We start from the raw sequence: 18,034 nt of genomic DNA on the forward strand, positions 1-18,034 counted from the left end.
GTGAGTAATCACAATTTTCACCCTGTAAAACTACACAATATAGGACTGATGATATACAGAGAGTGTTCCCTGTGTTAATATTAATTGAATTAATGGGGGAAATTCGTTTATTTTTTATTATTTGTTTATAAACAAAGAATTAACTAGTTTTTTCTAAAAATAAGAGTCCAGTACTGGATGAACCATTTTCAGTGTGTAGGGTCAGTCCAAACTCCTCCAAAACCTCGTTGCTTACAAACTGTTTCCTAGTCATTCCCGCAATGATTTTCTGATTATCCTGGTTCCCCTCGCACAAATTACGAATAGCAAAAATTGCCCATTGCATTATAACTGAAATTTTCGTTAAGGTGCAACCCACTGTAATTGATTGTAACGTCATCAAAAAAGGATACAGGGATTGTTTGCGTCCACGTTGCAACAGTCCAGCAACACTGGAATAAGTTCAGCCTCCCTAACCTACAAAAACAGAAATAATTCTAGAGAGTAGGCATTTTAGTGCCAGAGCTTACCAAATCCTGCATCACTCTATTCTTCCAACACAAATTACCAATCAGTTTGATTAAATGGGCCTTAAACCCAAATACTGGGTTGGTGCGCAGGTTTTCAGGGTTTTGTAGGTCCGCCATTTTTTTGACTGGTTTAAACGCGCTGTCACTGGTCTGCCCTAGTCTGTGGGCGTTGATCAGCAACACCCCAACGTTGATCAGTAGGTCTTTGTTACCGGAAAGGTGGGTTAAACATTTCTCTTGGCTGGACAAGTGAGCTAAAATCTCTAGAGTTAACGCTACTTCCTCAATAACTGAATTGGTGCAGGCTGAAACTTGAAAAACCACATTTCCGCTTGCGATAAAACGATTGGCCAGACAGTTGAGGCATTCGGCAGGGACGTTTTCTTCAATCAGTAAAAAATGCAAAATGTCAAGCTTGTAACTACTTGGCAACGTGGCGTACTGCAACCAAACGAATTGACGTTGAACCATTCTGCCCATCAACATGTCCAAATACTCATTGGGACTGGTGGAGTAGTTTTTTAAAATATAATTTAAAACCACCAGGCTGTCAGTAATATCCAAATTATACAACAAGGCGCTAACTTCATAACAGTATTTTGACAGATTGATGTAGTGACCAATGACAATGTCACTCTGTATTTTAGCCCTTCGAGTCTGTTTGTGCCTATCATTACTGCCACTCAGCAAATTAAGCAGCACTTGAATAGCAATTTTAACAAACAACGCTTCATTCAATTGCAACTCCTCAGCCTTTACAATCAACCTATCAAGCACTGGAACTATGTTTGACATTGTCATGTTTAACGCAGCCACATCGTCGGTGGCGCACCATCTCAACGCCCTTAATACTCCTACAGTAAGTTCTTCAATTTCTTCATCAAGGAAATCCAGGTGAACCAAACAATAATCAAGACAGTGTTGCAGTTTTAGTGTCAGGCATTCTGTAATTTCGATTCTTTTAACAAGTTAGAATTGATGAATAAGGGTTGTTCAAATATAATTTTGTGAGGTAACTGTTAGATGAAACTTTTTGTGCAGTACAATGTTATATTTAAACAACCCTGCTAAAAACTTACTTGTGGCAGAGGGGCAAAAATTGATTTTTTAAGTGGTCAATGGTTTCCTGTGGTTTGGAATCGGGTACAAGTGGTCCTAAGGAAACGGCGCCTATTCCACCCTTTAGTTTCAACGATAAGGGTTCTACTCGGTGCTGCAAGCCTTCTTCCATTATTTTACAATGCAAAACAACAGTTTTAAATCAAAAACAGGAAAACATTTCAAATTGAGGTTAGGTTGTAAAACTTTTCTTCTTCTTCTTTTACATGTCAAATCAAAATTAGGTTATGTTATTAAATTTATAAATATTAATAATAAAACATAAATTATCGTGATTTTTCTGTAATTAATACACAATTTTCAAGTAATGACGTGGTTCCGTTGGTGGCATCGTTACGTTAGACTGGTCACCAAACCAAAAGCACCGCACGAAGCAGAAAAATGGTACAAAAAACTCTCGCTTTTGTACATGTTTTTCGCTTGGAACGCAGCCGGACTGGTGATTTACAAAATGATCAATGAAACTAAAACCAGAACTTTAACAGACGAAGAGAAAACTGGCTTATCAAAAGGTAGGTTTCTCTCCAATCATCCACAATGATTTACTATTGTCCTTTCAGGCCAACAATTGGCTTTAGAGATGGGAAAAACAAATGCCAAAATCATCTCCCTGACTAATTTTAATGTGGAAGTAAAAGACCCCATTATACGTTAAATTTTAGTATATTTTGTTTAATAAACTGTAGTTTAATAGTCATGACTCATCTCCTCATACATATCCAGTAGATCCCTTTGTAGTGATTGTCCTGTAGGACTTCTTGGAACTAAAGGCCTAGAATTCATTCTGAATCTACAGTTAAAAGTGTAAGTCATCACAAAATTGCCTGTATGATCTCTGACGCGCGTCCTTTTATAGACTGTCTGCTGCTATAAGTAGAACTTGTTTGGATCTGTAAACCTATCAAAACCGACTAGTAACAAACTTACACAAAGTGTGATACAATACCTGGCTGTTAAAATGTAGAATAAGGCAGGCAAGGGGACTAATAGTAGTACTAAACTGTGCAACAATGGATCTGTCAGTTGTGTTAATGAAATAATCCCATAAGCATGTAAACACCAGTGTGCCATAACAATTACCATGTTTCTGGGTTGGGTTATTGTGGAACGTAGCAGTGCTAACATGTTTTGTTCCATTCTCACTGCAAAATGTGCTGCACAGGATATTACTGAGATTATAACAATAAGGTATGGAAATGAGTAGTCTAAAATTGTGATATTATTATAGTAATTAAATCACTAAATAAAGAGAGAGTTTTACAGATTAATCCACCTATAACAGCATGAATCAGTATTAAAATAGGGATAAAATACATTGCAGCATAAATAGCTTGTTTGCCTTGTCTGGGTAAAAACCTCCTGCATATCCAAGGCCTTACCAATAACATTGTACTCAAAGCCAGAATATAAAACAAGAAAACCAGAGAATACCTACAAAAAACACTGCCAACCCCTTAATAAAACATAACAAGACACTTACAGTGGATAAACAGCTTCTTGGGTACAATAAATCTTTTTATCATAATTTGGCCTGGGATTGTGCAACAGAGTGTACCAGTCCCACAAAGACTGACTGTGGCAACAATAGATTTCAAATAATCCAACAGGTTGCACACACAAAACTGCCAGCACACATGATATTAGCACCTCAAAGAACGCGGCCACATGTAAACACAACACATTTTTGCTAAAACTACGAATTGAGTTGACCAAAAGTGTGGGGTGGGTTTTTCTTGGACCGGACATTACCTACGTTTGATTGATACCATATCAATGAAAAACCAGTGCAGCACCAAAACGGTGAGCACAATAAACCCCAAATAAAGCCAGTCGTAGAATTGGGGGCTGTCTAAGCAGGGCTCGCAAATGTGGGTGCTTTCGTTACGTCGAAAACCTCGAACACAGGGCCCGCAACTCGATAATGTACCGTTGTCGAGGATTGTTTGACCGCAGTATAGCCCAGGACAAACCATTTTGTGGTGTTTTTAGATCAGTTTTTGAAATATAAACAAAAAAGTATGGTTAAGTTATATGTCATACGAAATGTATGATTCAGTTTGTAGATGGCGCTGGTTTAAATGTGGGGAATCTGACAGTTAATCACAAGGAGCCAATACAATTTCCTAATACAATAGTCACATGACTAGCACTAAATTGATACCATTTAATAAATAATTAATTAGATATTTTTTATTTACACTTTACACTGTTATATTTTAATCTCTAGCAGTAAAATAAAACTTTGAACTATATGTTGGTGATACAGGTTTGGCACTCAATCTTTCAGTAAATGATTTGTTATGATCCTCCAGCTTATTCTCAATCACTTTATCATAAAATTTGGACAGTTTCACTGCATTAGAAGTACCCGCTCCCAAGTATCTAGCCTGACGACAGTCCAGTAAAATTTCTTCTGCATTATACCTGGCACTAAAACTGTTGTTCCTCAATCTTCCAGATCTTTTCTCATCCAACTGATCAATTTTAGTCCCCACCACTAAAATAGGTATTGTGGTGTTTGTTCCCATTAAATTCTCTGCATCGATCACCTCCTCTTGGGCTGACGTGACGCTGGTCCCACAAAAACTGCTGTCATTCTGTAAAACCTCCCCCAGCCACTTGTGCAGGTTTTCCTCGCTTTTCCTGTTAGTCAGGTCGTGCACTAAAATCACACCGTGAGCGGGTTTGTAAAAGACTTGTCGGGCATTTTTGTGGTTTTTGCTGCCGCCCACGTCCCAAAACTCTATGAAGAAGGTGGTTTGGTCTTTGGTGCTCTCTTTGTATTCGTGCAGTTTCACTTCCACCGCACATCCCACGGTCCAACTAGGTGACTTGATTGGTTCGTTATGGGCGGCCAGGTGGACTAAGGACGTTTTGCCCACCCCTGAATCTCCCAAAACCATTATACGAACCCTTTCAATTGATGTCATGTTTAGAAACAAAAACAAAACTAGCTTCTTGTAGAAAAATTAGGTTAGGTGTTTTGTGACTTCTTGCACATCCCTAGTTGTCATTTATGTCTTACTTGTCAAATTGTCACCTTTCAAACTTTGCTAGAAGGGATTTTTATTGATATTGTGATAATTTATTGAATTGTAGTGTATTTTATCCAGTTAATATTACTAGTGAGTGTTTCAAGTGTTTCTTTGCTTTGTAGTGCAATTTTGTGTGATTAAAAATTGACTTGGAGTGATTATTTATAGGTAAAGTTTACACGCGTTGTGATTGGCTATCGTTGCGACAACGTCATTTTGGATTGGACGTTATGAAGGCAACTCTCCATTTGATTTTTCTCGATTATCGCTTAAATTCCGTTTAGTTGTTGAGAATTACTGTTTTCCGGGGTGATTTACGTATACGGTAATTTTTTGGGGACTCCAGTAACGCCAACAGGTAGAAAATAATCGAGCTGAAGTGGGAAAATAAGGTTGACAATCGATTTTGACTAGCTTCGTATCCATCCCCACCATTATCTGCCCAAGGCACTTCGGCTTACGGCATCGGTGTCATTCGGTGTGCAAAAATTAACAGTAAAAAAATAGTTTTTGATAGTAATTTTTGGTTTTTGAACGGCGCAAATTGGCAATTATCGACATTTGAAGGGTGTGTGATGCGTATCGACTACCGGAAACCGGATAGGTGCTTCAAAACTGTGCATTTTACGAGGATTTAACCAGCTGATGGCGGGTGGACTTGCCAAACGAGCCAAGTGATACCGATTGTGTTCGGCCTTCGATGAAGGTGTGAGTGCTAGTTTTCTCAATTTCCACAAGGGCCAAGCACGCCAAAACCTTATTTTCATATTTTGGACTTAAACGCGAGTAGTAATCGAGTGCGGAAAGGGCGTGCACCTCAATTGATACACACACACTCGCACGAATCATTCATCAAAAAAACTGTTAAAATTTCGGAATGGTTCGCGTGGTAATTTAATGCCCGATTTGTTGGCGTTGAGATGCCGTTCGGAACCCCCGCGTAAATCGTTTATCGTAAGTGATTCTGGTCGTTGTCGTTCCCGTTTTGAAGAATGTCTTCCACGGCGTTTGTCGACCGGATCGATCCGTTCGCCAAAAGGTCCCTGAAGAAGAAGAACAAAAAGACCCAGGGCAGTTCTCGGTACAGGAGTTCGCAGGACGTCGAGCTTCAACCTTTGCCCCTCTTGAAAGGTTGGTTTTCTTATTAGTATTTTGTTGTTTATTTAGGCCCCAAAAAATCATCATCTGTCAAAGTCCCTCCTTGATTTTAGATGTTTTACACCAGGTCAGAAGCTTTTAAAACAACCACATTTCAAATGATATAATTTATTTTCAATTGGGTATTGATTTTTATAACCTCTTAATTGCATATTGTGTACATTTCCCCACTTGACTACTGTGTTTGCTATAATGTGTACATTTGGCAATATATACAAAGTGTCCCAAAAAATATGTCAAAAGTAAGACCTGTCAGGTTAGGTTTTTGTGTGTGTGACGTTATTTGACAGTGATGGTCAGCCATTGTTGTTGTTTGCAAAGGCAACTGGGATCAACTGTCAAATGACGCCATGCAGCGACAGAGCGCCATCTGGCCTCAGAGTGTTGACCGAAGTATGGTAAAAGCCAGATAAAATCACCGTGACGTCATGATAAATATTTTTTTTGCAGACGCGGAAGCAGCAGAACAAGAAGAACTGTTTATTAGAAAATTACGACAATGTTGCGTGCCCTTCAATTTTATGGACCCAATCACCGACCTAAAGGGCAAAGAAGTGAAACGGTGCACCCTTAACGAATTGGTGGATCACATAACGGTGGGCCGGGGCGTGCTCACCGAAGCTGTCTATCCCGAAATTATTAAAATGGTAATTAATGTTTACAACAAGTTGAATTTCACAGTTTCATTCATTATTTCGTGAGTTTTGGCAGTTTGCATCATTGTCCCGGAATGTGAGAACACCTGCCAAAATATACAGAGTGAAAAAAAAATTTCAATTAAATCAATCTCACTATACAGTGAGCAAACCAATTCACCAGGATTCCCCTGTAGCTATTTATAGTTTTTCGTGTATTCCCGTCCCACAAGTTTATTTGACAGGTTGATTTTTATTTTTAGAAGAAAATTTATTAATACAACCACTGGTTTTTCTATTAAGTCGAAAAAATCAGGACCGTATCTTAACTAGTTTTAGAGATATACATTATTCAAGTGTTTTTAAAGACACTAACCCATATTTGTGCCCTCTTTGTATTTAAGGGATTTAAATGAAATCTTCCTAGTCTACACAGCAAAAATCAGGACCGTACCTTGACTAGTTTTGGAGATATTGATTTTTTTTTAAATAGTGTTTTTAACTTCAAGGTTTACAGTCATTAACCCACATTTTGCCCGGTACGGTCCTGGTAAGTATCCGATTTCATATGTAATGGAAGAATTGTCAATTTGGCAACACTGTAGAAATGTGCAATCATTCCCTAATAACCAAAAGAAAAATGAATAAAAACAATACTCCTTTGTTTTAGTAGAGTACTTCATAGAGGTAATGTGACGTCACAATGACGTAATTTTACAGTTGTTTCAAATATAAATATTGTTAAGTGGTGGGTCATCGTGACGTCACACGGATTATCGAAACTATGGAGTGACTCTTAACCTAATTTTTGCAAAAATTATTGCAGATATCATCAAACTTGTTTCGCACTCTGCCTCCGAGTGAAAATCCCGATTTTGACCCTGAAGAGGACGATCCCACATTAGAGGCGAGCTGGCCCCACCTTCAACTAGTTTACGAGTTTTTTTTACGGTAATTTTTTAGTTTTTTTTTTACGGTTTATATTGGCGGGTACTTGATGTGGTACCTTGTATGATTCAGGTTCCTGGAGAGTTCGGACTTTCAGCCGACCATCGGTAAACGCGTCATCGATCAGAAGTTTGTGTTGCAGCTGTTGGAACTGTTCGATTCGGAGGACCCGCGCGAACGTGATTTTCTGAAAACGGTCCTGCACCGTATTTATGGCAAATTTCTGGGGCTTCGCGCGTTTATACGTAAACAAATCAATCACATTTTTCTCAGGTAAGACAATGACATTGGTTGGCCATATTGGAATTGTTTTGGATATAGGTGGCTGTGGAATTGCATTCTTCTTCTTTTTTCTGTCAAACTGTCATAAATAAATCAATTTTGTCTTTAGGTTTATTTACGAAACTGAACAATTCAATGGAGTGAGTGAACTGTTGGAAATTTTGGGATCCATTATTAACGGATTTGCCCTACCGCTTAAACAGGAACACAAACAGTTCCTGATCAAGGTGGGCTAGGGTGTTTTATAACCTCAAACGTCATTTAGACATTTTTTGGTTTGTTCAGGTGCTCATCCCGTTACACAAGGTCAAATGTTTGGGCTTGTATCATGCGCAGCTCGCCTATTGCGTCGTGCAGTTTTTGGAAAAGGATGCCACCCTGACTGAACCAGTGGTCAAGGGACTGCTCAGATATTGGCCGAAAACCGCTAGCCAAAAAGAGGTAAACTGTTTTTGTGTTAAAACTAATTTTATCAAATAATACGGGTGTTTCCAGGTGATGTTTTTGGGTGAAATGGAGGAGGTGTTGGACGTGATCGAAGCTCCGCAATTTGTTCGCATCCAAGAACCGCTATTCAAACAAATCGCCAAGTGCGTTTCAAGTCCACAGTTCCAGGTAATTAGCACATCCCTAGTGTATTATTATCATATCGCCCATTCCTAGTTTAACAACACAGAAGAAGTGTGGTTATGGTGACCGATTAATGACAGTTGTCAAGTTTTTCCAGAAGGGGCACTAAAATTTGTGTTTTTCAAAGGTAGCAGAGCGGGCTTTGTATTTCTGGAACAACGAGTACATCTTGTCGATGATCGAGGAGAACAATCACGTGATCATCCCGATCATGTTCTCCCCCCTGTATCGCGTGTCCAAAGAGCACTGGAACCAAACGATCGTGGCGCTCGTTTACAACGTGCTCAAAACCTTAATGGAGATGAACTCGAAACTGTTCGACGATCTCACGGTCAACTACAAGAACGAGAAACAAAAGTAACCGTTTTTCCTGGTTTTTTGACTTGGGTTTGTATTTTATGTTTTTGTTTTTGAAGGGAGAAAAAGCGCGAAAAGGAACGGGAAGAGATCTGGAAGCGGCTCGCCGAGTTCGAGCAGAATTACTACAAGAATCAGCCAAACAGCACAGCCAGTTCGAATAATCCCAGTCAGACGGGGGGCGGTGGGGCCACGTCCATCACCAATCCGCCCAAAAAGTGATAACGTTGCGCGCGTCACCATAGTCTGTGAGTGTTATTTGGGTGAGTGTCATTTGTTTAGTGTGGCAACACTGTACATTCTAATTGGTTTACACGTCACTCCAACGTTCTATCAGATCTCTAGGACGTTCTTAAATTTTTGAGAAGCTTCCACAAATATTTGCAAGTAAGCTGCTTTGGGAGCTTCGGGAACGTTTTCGAAGGTTCTAGAATGTCCTGATAAGTTTTACAAAGACCTGGAATGTTTTCAAACTTTGCAGATGGTTTTAGCTGTTTTAGAAGGTGCTAGAAGCCGTTAGATTGAGTATTGAATATTCTAGAACGTTTTAGAGCTCTAGAAAAATTTGTGCAGAGATCTGGAAGGTTTTAGAGCGTCACAGAAGGTTTTAAGATGTTCTAGAAAATCCTCACGTGATCAGAGGACCCCAAAACGTTTTGGCAAGTTCTAGAAACTTTTGTTCATATCTGAGAGGTTTTAGAACGTTGCAGAAGGTGCTAAAAGTGTTTTAGAATACTTTCGAATGTTCCAAAAGGTCTCAGAGGGCTGGAAAACGTTCTGGCAAGTTTTAGAAGCATCTACAAAAATTTGGAAGATTTTAAAACGCTCTGTAAGGTTCTAGAACGTTTTAGAGCTCTAGAAAACTTTCTGCAGAGATCTGGAAGGTTTTAGAACGTCACAGAATGCTCTAAGATGCTTCAGAAAATCCTCACGTGATCAGAGGACCCCAAAACGTTTTGGCAAGTTCTAGAATCTGTTGTTCATATCTGAGAGGTTTTAGAACGTTGCAGAAGGTGCTAAAAGTGTTTTAGAACACTTTCGAATGTTCCAAAAGGTCTCAGAGGGCTGGAAAACGTTCTGGCAAGTTTTAGAAGCAGTTAGGATGTTCTAGAACGTTTTAGAGCTCTAGACAAATTTTTGCAGAGATCTGGAAGGTTTTAGAAAGTCACAGAAGGCTCTACGATGTTCTAGAAAACTCTCACGTGATCAGAGGGCTCCAAAACGTTTTGGCAAGTTCTAGAAACTTTTGTTCATATCTGAGAGCTTTTGGAACGTTGCTAAAGGCTCTGGACCGTTGCAGAAGGTGTTAAAATTGTTTTAGAACACTTTCGAATGTTCTAAAAGGTCTCAGAGGGCTGTACAACGTTGTACGTTGTTTTAAAACGCTCTGTAAGGTGCTAGAAGCAGTGAGGATGTTCTAGAACGTTTTAGAGCGTCACCGAAGGCTCTAAAATGTTCTAGAAAACTCTCATGTGATCAGAGGGCTTCAAAACGTTTTGGCAAATTCTAGAAACTTTTGGACACGTCTGAAAGGTTTTAAAAAGGCTCTATACTATTTAGGGTGTTCTTTAATGTTTGAGAAAGTTCTGAAAATATCTGTAAGTTTTTGGAACGTTCCAAAAGGCCATCGAACGTTGTAGGTTATTTAGAAGTCTCCGAAAAATACTAGAAGCGTCCAAGCAACGTTGTAAACGTTTTTGAGGCTTCTAAAATGTTCTGGCAAGTTCTAGAAGCTTGTACAAAAATTCTGAAGGTTTTGGAACGTTGCAAAAAGCTTTAGAACGTTCTAGTTGATTTTAGAACACTCTCGAATGTTCTAAGACGTTCTGTAATGCTTGAGAAGCGTTTTCAAATATCTGTAACCGTTCGGAACGTTGTAGAATGTTCTAAACACTCTGGAAGATGCTAGAAGCGTCTAGAAGACTCTCGAATGTTCTGTAACGCTTCAGAAAAGTAGTAGTAACTTCTATAGAGATCTTAAAAATACCAAAAAGTGTCAGAAATCCCTGAATCTGAGTTTGGGGTTTAATATCACTTCCATTAAATATTACCTTGTCATTGACAAACACTATGGTTAATACCATCTGCACCATTGTGCGTTTGGCACAGTGGTGCAGGCGGTCCTTTTTCTAGAAACGTTGCCAAATTTCCACGTAACGTCGTTTCGTTTGTGTAGAACGTACGAAGGCGCGTTGGGCCTCTTAACTACGTCACCGCTCACTCTAGACTCTCTACTCTTCTTCAACCGCTGGACGCTGTCAAAGTGAATTTAAAAAAAGAGAAAAGACATTTTTAGTGCGCACCCTAGAAAACCTAATAATTAGATAAAATAACCGATTCGGACTGCATACCGTGCCGTACCTAAATATAATATCTAACTCTTAATGATTTTTGATTTAATTTGTTGTTGTATAAAAAAAAAATGAATATTAAATAATTATAAAAGCGTAGCGATTAGTCTATTTTTGTCATTGGTTTACAAAACCGTCGTTTGATTGGTTCATTTTAATTTTTTTAAACTTGAAATGAGCCAATCTGTGTTTGCCGTTATTGTAATTTTTGTTTTGCTGACTTTGAGTTAATTTTTTCGATATTATCCACGTTTTTTTTACGGTTGGATGAAAAATGTACAAAAAATGTACTTTTACCTAAGAGTAGATGTAAAAAATTGACTTATGCGCTTTAGGAATCATTTACACATACGTACGATGTATATAACGTTGGCATATTCGACTAGCTGGAGTTCTTTTGGAATAGTAAACGTATTCCAAACGAAACAACACTTTCATCTTTCAGTTTTGTTGTTTATTTCAAGACTTTCCCCTACGCTAATATGTGAACTAGGGCTATAATAATAATAATTAAAAAAAAAATAAAAAAATTCACAGAGAAATGCAAAACAACTGTATTTGCCCTCGAAATTACGTCATGTAACATAATATACTTCATAACACTATTATGAAACTTGTAGATATATACGTATGTAATATGGAAGATATATTGTTAAAAAAAAGTCCTGTTTTCTTAAGTAGTTTAATAAAAGAAAACTATATTATAGTAGAGTGGAGGATTTTCAAATTAAGTGTCACTTAGAATGGTATAATCTAGTCTGGACACGTTTGACTTATTAAGTTTACTTCTGTTAGTGAAAAAACTCCGCTCTATGCTCGAACTGTGTTTTTTTTTAACTTTAAAGAGGCAAACCAGACAATTTGTATAAGAGCCTCGTTATTTGAGGATTTATGCAGTAAGTCAATGGATACGTGCATACAGTGCGTAAATAAATATTCTCAATTTTAAAAATTCTACTCGTATTTTATTTATCAATAGGTTCGGCGTACGAGCATCCACTGTGACGTCACACTTAACTAGTAATGGCAACTCCGCACCTAAAGGTAGGGGATGACATTGTCTTTGTCAATTTGTTTGACATTTTTTTTGTTATTGTTTACAACTTAAAACAGTTTTTAAATACAATGAAAACTGAAGAGTTTATTGACAAAAAAGAGAATTGTCTAGGGTGTAAAATTACGGCAATAACAGGTCTGCTTGGTTTTGGTGGTTACATTGTTTACACTGCCAGAAAGTATCCCAAAAACCAGAAAATGTTTGCCACCACTATTGGAGCTGGTAATACCTCATTTTACTGTTAATTCACATTATTTGTGAAACTTTTGCAGGTGCCGTATGTTTAGGTATAGGAGAAGTGTTTGACAAAAGCCCTTTCAGACCCCCCAGTACATTAAAATGAATAAAACTAACAATATTATACACTAAGTGTTTATTTGCCAACTTGACCAATCTTAGTGTCAGTTTTTGGATTGGCTGTCACATTTTGCACCCCAACAATCAGTTCATTAGCCTTGGTTTGCAGATCTCTAAGGTCATGAATGTAGAGCATGCGTAGCACTTTGGCAGCTTGATTCAACACTGGATCGTTCAAATCAAAACCCAAATCAGAGTCTTGAAATGGGAAAGGAGTGCCCTGTGTAATGAGTTTGTTCAAAAAAGTCAACTTGACATAACAATTTACCTCTAAAATCACTTTGGTAGGATCCTCCACACATTCAGGAGCTAATCTAGTGCAAATCACCTTTCTCACTGCCTGTAAAGTCACTAAAGAATTTGGATACGGTGTTATGTTGAGTACCTTAGCCAGTTGATTAATTCTATCTGTGAATTCCTGGCTTCTAACTAAAAACTCATTTAAATTAATTGTAAAAGTACAAACCCCCTCAAACCTACAGTCAAGTTTATCCAAAGGATTTTCAGCTACCACTTTAGGCACATTGGATGTGATGATGTTTTCTACTGCATGTTTGATGTAAACATTCTCTGCAAACCACAAATAATGTGAATAACTGCTCACAAAACACAAAAAAGTCTTAACTGTTTTTAGCAGTTTCCAAGTGCACAGCTCTGCCTAACAACCAATGGATTTCCTCCAATTGGGTTTCCAACACTGGACAACCCAACAGATCTTTGTACTGGTCAAAGTATTTGCCCCATTCGTTGGACGTTTGGTTTTTTAGGCCGTTTAAAACGTGCTGGCTGGCGCTCTTAAGCCGGTTCGTTTCCAACCAAACCACCACTTCACGAAACGTTTTCTCTTCTACAAATATACGGAAACCAGTTAATTTCCATTAAATTTGCTAGTTAGCGGTTACCTGATAAGTTAACAGACTGGGCGTTTGGGTATTCTAAAGCTGTTAATAAACGTTTGGACATTTTTAAGTTTTTAATCTCAGCTATAGTAATAACAAATAATAACAATAACAAATTAAATGTCAAACGAATTGACATTGACAAAGACGATGTCTTCCTAGAGGTGCGGGTTTGCAAATACTAGTTGCGTGTGGCGATCTGATGTGACGTCACAGTGGATGCTCAGACTTCTAACGTATTTTGCCATATAAATTAATGTCCACAATTATTTTTGTACAAAATAAAATTCTCTGAGGACTTCTGGACAATCAGACAGTGTTGCCAAATTTCTAAATAAAACACATCCAACAGTTTATTAATTTATATTGGAAAAAAAGCAAAGATTTTACAGACAAAATATTCATTTAGTAAACTAGAGATATATTGCGATAACATAACCTAAAATATGTATCACTTTTCGTAAGGACCTAGCACAGTGATTGGTCGACATTTTTGACCAATCAGCGTGAACTTGGCATTATAGGAACGAGTTTCTGCCTCTCAGATCACAGTCTAGGATTGGCCGGATTGGTACGAAACTTTTCCATTTCCACCATCAGGGCCGCCCTGAAAATGACGTACGGTTTTGACTAAACGTCAAATTGTACAGCGGCACTCACCTGTAAGTTTCGTATCTCATAACGATATTTTGCAACTCCTGCTTGTACAGTCTGGTCAGCATTGCGTTGTAACACTCCAAGTCGGACAGTCTGAACATGTTCCATCTCAGTTTGTGGTCGATTTCGGTGCTTGCTGTCAATTTTTGTTTGTATGACAGATGACAGAGCACAGTATTGGACTTACATTTAAAATAGACGTTTAACCAGTGCGGTATTTCCTGCATTAAATACGGATTGGCTGGTACTAGAACACTGTGATGAGGATAGTTCGTGGGTCGCACTGACAAATACCGTTGGTACGCTTGCGGTGCCACGCTACCGTAATTATAGCAGGGAACTAGACAAGGATGTTCATATTGGGCTTGACGTGTTATGTTGCTGAAATGAGAGAGTAAGATATTTCACTCTGCCGGACAAAATGGCGACTTACTTGACGTAGTAGCCGCCATAAATGGGGCTCTGGATACACTGCCAACCGGTGGGCAGCCCTTCGCGTTCTAAGGGATGCGACCAGTGCGTGGTTTTGGTGTTGTGGTCGATGTAGTACTTGCGGCCCCTTAAAGTGCAGTCAACCGACCATCCAGGCGGCAGAGGCAGTTCTTCTGACGGATCTGCAATTTTGACAGTTGACAGACGGAACGATAACAGTCAGAGCCCAAACCTGTAGCATTCTCGTTTCGTCCTAAACTGTGCCTCATGTGCGTCACCTGATTGACGTATTGATTTCTCTGGAACCTGTCCACTTGAGTGTTACTGTAAATTGGAGTTGCTTGTTCCTGGCTGCTCCTAAAATTCACAATTTGCTACTAAATTACAAGGGTATGTGGGTAAAAATCACCTGGGAACACTACCATCCCTGGTATTCTGGTAAATTGGAGAATTTGCCCGATTGTACGTATTTTTGTACAAATTGTCCGGTTCGGTGGTTAGTGGATAAATTTGATCGATTTCCACATAGTTGGCATTGTTCTACCAAAACAAAACCATGTCAACCACCCTAAATGAACCTGTAAACTAACCTTACCGCACTGTCAATGTAATTCGGTTGGGTTTGATTGACGTAAATGTGATGAGTATTTAAATTATTTCCAAAACTGTTTTGAGGCACTGTGTGAGTGTCTGGTACCAAACCAACTGACAAATTGGCAAAACTGTTTAAAAAAATACCTTTTAAAGCCTTTTTCACCTTAAGCAGTTAATATTAATTACCGCGTGGCTAAATCTGGTACTGAAGGACTTGGAGTGTACTTCCCTTCATGGGCCCCAAGACCAACATCACTGATTGTGGTTTTCTGGTTGCCAAACTTCTGTACGGTTTGTACAGCGTTGCTTTGGGTGTTTGCTGAACTTTGTGGTGGTAGAGACGACCTACTTTGGTTTGAGCTGCGCCTTTTCGGCTCTGTCGTCCATACGTTAATAACTTTAACCAGAACAGTTATTAAGTTAATTGTTACAAGCTATTTTACTTACTTGGCATTTCCGGGGGGGTGTCCTTTTTCACGTAACGTCCCACTACACCCTCTTTCATCCCCCTTAAATCCTTGTTTTTGCGTGAAAGCATTTTTGACACCCCTAAAACTTGAACTGAGCCACAAATCACTGGGTACAACTTTTTGCAGTTTACACGCAATTTCTTTAAAGCATTTTTGTAGTATTAATTGTTTATCAACCGGAGAATTGTTAAAATTAGTTATTGTTTACATTGTTCAGAATCTTTTTTTGTGCCATCTGTGCTTAGCCGCCATTTTTGATTTGTTTTGACGGACAGACAGATGACAGTTCGCCTCTCGCGGATTTAAACGCGTCATGATTCAAAAGTCACGTGACATTCGCGTAATTTTGTAACCATGATGCCATGTGACCTTAAGACCATAACACTTTCCTATGGATGTTTTTTAATAGTTAAATTGCTAAATAGTACTAAAAATTTATTAAAAATTGTAGTCTACTACTCCTAAAAATCTTTCAAAAGCATCTGAAAGTATATTTAACTTTACAACAATGTATGTACGCATTCACCAATTGTCAAGAGACGTTTTCTTATTTTTTTGTGTTCTCGGTTAGTAATTGCTGGGTGTTGGGGTTGGTATTAAGGATGCAGAAAACAAGGAGAGAGAAATAAAAATCAAATTCAGGTAAATCGCTGATTTATTTTATTTTTTAAAAAAATCTTGACAAATGGTGAATGTAAAATGTTGATTTACAGTACTGTTAACTAAGCTGCTTATTTTTAACTAATCGCAAACCCGCTGTACAGGTCAGAGACTGACACAACGTCACTCAAAACTGTTGTTCTGACAACGGTTTGATCGATACGAAACTTAGAAACAAAATGGAGAGTTTAGCAAAACCTCAGCTAATTTGCCACAACGAAACCGCTTTGGATTATGCGATTCACGACGTCAAATGGGTACCGTGCTCCGCTAAATTCGTATCGGTGGGCGGTAAATCAAATGGGGCTGGTATAGTGGAGATCTACTCGTTGTCAGGTGATGGAGTGAAGAAAATTGACGAATTTTGCAAAAAGGACCACTTTAAATGTTGCACTTTTGACGCGTCTAGTCTAAAAGACCGGCATTTGGCCACTGGTGACTTTTCAGGCCGATTGCAAGTTTGGTAGGTTTTATTAAATTGCAACTCTTTCTGGGTTAAAGTTGTGGTGGTTTTGTAGGGATTTGGAGGACACCATAATGCCAGTATACCAAAGTACCACGCACGCTGCAGTTATTAATTCCATAGATGGCGTTGCGGGTCGTAGCGCTAATTATGGGGCTCCTGAAATTGTGACCGGATCTAGGGACGGTTGTGTGATGGTGTGGGATGTGAGGCAAAAGGATCTGCCAGTGGCTCGGTTTACACCGTTGGACGGACAATCTGGTCGGGATTGTTGGTGCGTCGCTTTCGGTCACTCCTACAACAACGAGGAGCGTGTAGTGGCCGCCGGTTACGATAACGGCGATTTGAAGTTGTTTGATTTGAAAACAATGTCAGTGAGATGGTCTAAATGTCTTAAAAATGGAGTAAGTCTGTCAAAACAACCAAAGCCCGCTTGACTATAAAGTAATAAAAACATACAGGTAGTGAGCTTGCAATTTGACAGACGTGACATTCCAATGAACAAACTGGTGGTGACCACTTTGGAATCGAAATTCTTTTGTTTTGACCTGCGCACCCATCATCCCAAAAAAGGTTACGCCCATTTGGTTGAAACGGCGCACGCCTCCACAATATGGCAGGTCAAGCATTTGCCTCAAAATCGGGAAATTTTCATGACGACAGGGGGCAGTGGATCGTTGTGCCTTTGGAAATAGTATTTTACCATAAAGTATGCTTGTTACGGTGATTTTAGTAAAAATGTGGTTTTCCAGTAATTATCCCCTGAAACGAGTGGAAAACGATTCGGACGGGGTGCCCTACGGGGTGGCGGGGGAGGTGCAACAATTGCAAAATTGCGTCCTGTCCGAGCAGCCAATCACGGCGTTCGATTGGTGCGCCGACAAGTTGGGTCTGGCAGTCAGTTCGGCTTACGATCAAACTTTACGAATTTTAATCACTACCAAGTTGAATTTGTATTAATAAAATGTGTTTTATAAATTTAACAGTGAGTATAGTTAGTTACCAATCAAGTACAAGGCGCATTCACCACGTGTCAAGATTCGTACACTGATTACTAGAGCCCGGATTAAAAAGCGCTAAAATAATGAAAAAAAGCAAAATTAATTTCAAGATAACATGTTTTCCATAATTTTCAAGGAAAACAAGCTCGAGCCGGGTATTTAGTGAGATTATTTTTAGAAATGTCACCAAAAAGTCTCTGTTTTTTTTGTTTGAACTACTTGAGCAGCATTTGGAAATTCTTAGAAGGTTCCAGAATTTTTGTTTGTTTTGGAACTGCGTATTCTTGAAACGAGGGAAGGGAATTATTAATTAAGAAGATAGACCTGTAGAATGTGACAGGAACCCGCTATTATCAGCTTCTTCTGTCACATTCTATCAACACTTTTCTTAAGAATTCCGTTCCCTGCTTCCAAGAATAG

General features: G+C 38.9%; 7 protein-coding genes and 2 long non-coding RNA genes across 13 annotated transcripts; 4 read left to right on the forward strand and 5 right to left on the reverse strand.

Moving 5' to 3' along the window:
• Positions 1–89: 89 nt before the first annotated feature.
• Positions 90–1,808, reverse strand: LOC145737446 (uncharacterized). Its single transcript, XM_081992144.1, has 4 exons — positions 1,589–1,808; positions 510–1,467; positions 393–456; positions 90–330 (listed from the first exon to the last, which is right to left on the reverse strand). Exons 1-4 carry the CDS (start codon positions 1,738–1,740, stop codon positions 140–142), a joined length of 1,365 nt encoding a protein of 454 aa, XP_081848270.1. The 5' UTR covers positions 1,741–1,808; the 3' UTR covers positions 90–139.
• On the forward strand, positions 1,226–2,325 carry LOC145737470 (uncharacterized). The gene is made up of 3 exons (XR_014180389.1): positions 1,226–1,368; positions 1,934–2,140; positions 2,189–2,325. It is a non-coding gene; the product is annotated as an uncharacterized LOC145737470 (long non-coding RNA).
• On the reverse strand, positions 2,273–3,680 carry LOC145737457 (JNK1/MAPK8-associated membrane protein-like). The gene is made up of 5 exons (XM_081992156.1): positions 3,378–3,680; positions 3,109–3,321; positions 2,890–3,059; positions 2,575–2,833; positions 2,273–2,526 (listed from the first exon to the last, which is right to left on the reverse strand). Exons 1-5 carry the CDS (start codon positions 3,599–3,601, stop codon positions 2,496–2,498), a joined length of 897 nt encoding a protein of 298 aa, XP_081848282.1. The 5' UTR covers positions 3,602–3,680; the 3' UTR covers positions 2,273–2,495.
• A 111-nt stretch (positions 3,681–3,791) lies between these two features.
• Positions 3,792–4,709, reverse strand: LOC145737461 (rab-like protein 3). The gene has a single exon (XM_081992160.1). It carries the CDS (start codon positions 4,556–4,558, stop codon positions 3,845–3,847), a length of 714 nt encoding a protein of 237 aa, XP_081848286.1. The 5' UTR covers positions 4,559–4,709; the 3' UTR covers positions 3,792–3,844.
• Positions 4,710–4,803: 94 nt separating this feature from the next.
• On the forward strand, positions 4,804–11,976 carry LOC145737445 (serine/threonine-protein phosphatase 2A 56 kDa regulatory subunit epsilon isoform-like). 4 transcript variants are annotated; one of them, XM_081992140.1, is made up of 10 exons: positions 4,804–5,794; positions 6,272–6,468; positions 7,283–7,407; positions 7,477–7,677; positions 7,796–7,913; positions 7,972–8,127; positions 8,182–8,301; positions 8,444–8,673; positions 8,733–8,936; positions 10,783–11,976. In XM_081992140.1, exons 1-9 carry the CDS (start codon positions 5,656–5,658, stop codon positions 8,893–8,895), a joined length of 1,449 nt encoding a protein of 482 aa, XP_081848266.1. In that variant the 5' UTR covers positions 4,804–5,655; the 3' UTR covers positions 8,896–8,936; positions 10,783–11,976. The 4 variants fall into 4 exon arrangements, with proteins under 4 accessions (XP_081848266.1, XP_081848268.1, XP_081848265.1 ...); XM_081992142.1 differs by having other exon boundaries at positions 10,807–11,976; XM_081992139.1 differs by having other exon boundaries at positions 10,850–11,976.
• Positions 11,977–12,128: 152 nt separating this feature from the next.
• On the forward strand, positions 12,129–12,446 carry LOC145737471 (uncharacterized). The gene is made up of 2 exons (XR_014180390.1): positions 12,129–12,303; positions 12,354–12,446. It is a non-coding gene; the product is annotated as an uncharacterized LOC145737471 (long non-coding RNA).
• Positions 12,440–13,489, reverse strand: LOC145737459 (tRNA-splicing ligase complex subunit RTRAF-like). Its single transcript, XM_081992158.1, has 5 exons — positions 13,341–13,489; positions 13,064–13,285; positions 12,919–13,008; positions 12,707–12,867; positions 12,440–12,658 (listed from the first exon to the last, which is right to left on the reverse strand). The coding sequence occupies exons 1-5, from the start codon at positions 13,474–13,476 to the stop codon at positions 12,455–12,457; spliced, it is 813 nt and encodes a 270-aa protein (XP_081848284.1). The 5' UTR covers positions 13,477–13,489; the 3' UTR covers positions 12,440–12,454.
• Positions 13,490–13,684: 195 nt separating this feature from the next.
• On the reverse strand, positions 13,685–15,752 carry LOC145737447 (uncharacterized). 2 transcript variants are annotated; one of them, XM_081992146.1, is made up of 9 exons: positions 15,468–15,751; positions 15,207–15,417; positions 15,022–15,148; positions 14,836–14,966; positions 14,659–14,783; positions 14,428–14,608; positions 14,182–14,375; positions 13,998–14,130; positions 13,685–13,944 (listed from the first exon to the last, which is right to left on the reverse strand). In XM_081992146.1, the coding sequence occupies exons 1-9, from the start codon at positions 15,556–15,558 to the stop codon at positions 13,884–13,886; spliced, it is 1,254 nt and encodes a 417-aa protein (XP_081848272.1). In that variant the 5' UTR covers positions 15,559–15,751; the 3' UTR covers positions 13,685–13,883. The 2 variants fall into 2 exon arrangements, with proteins under 2 accessions (XP_081848272.1, XP_081848271.1); XM_081992145.1 differs by having other exon boundaries at positions 13,998–14,375; positions 15,468–15,752.
• Positions 15,753–16,124: 372 nt separating this feature from the next.
• On the forward strand, positions 16,125–17,596 carry LOC145737453 (dynein axonemal assembly factor 10-like). Its single transcript, XM_081992151.1, has 4 exons — positions 16,125–16,613; positions 16,669–17,017; positions 17,075–17,307; positions 17,366–17,596. Exons 1-4 carry the CDS (start codon positions 16,330–16,332, stop codon positions 17,571–17,573), a joined length of 1,074 nt encoding a protein of 357 aa, XP_081848277.1. The 5' UTR covers positions 16,125–16,329; the 3' UTR covers positions 17,574–17,596.
• Positions 17,597–18,034: the final 438 nt, after the last annotated feature.

Source organism: Ips typographus, linkage group LG14 (genome assembly GCF_016097725.1).
Source record: "Ips typographus isolate SLU linkage group LG14, UJ_Ityp_2.0, whole genome shotgun sequence".
In the NCBI taxonomy this organism is placed as follows: domain Eukaryota; kingdom Metazoa; phylum Arthropoda; class Insecta; order Coleoptera; family Curculionidae; genus Ips; species Ips typographus.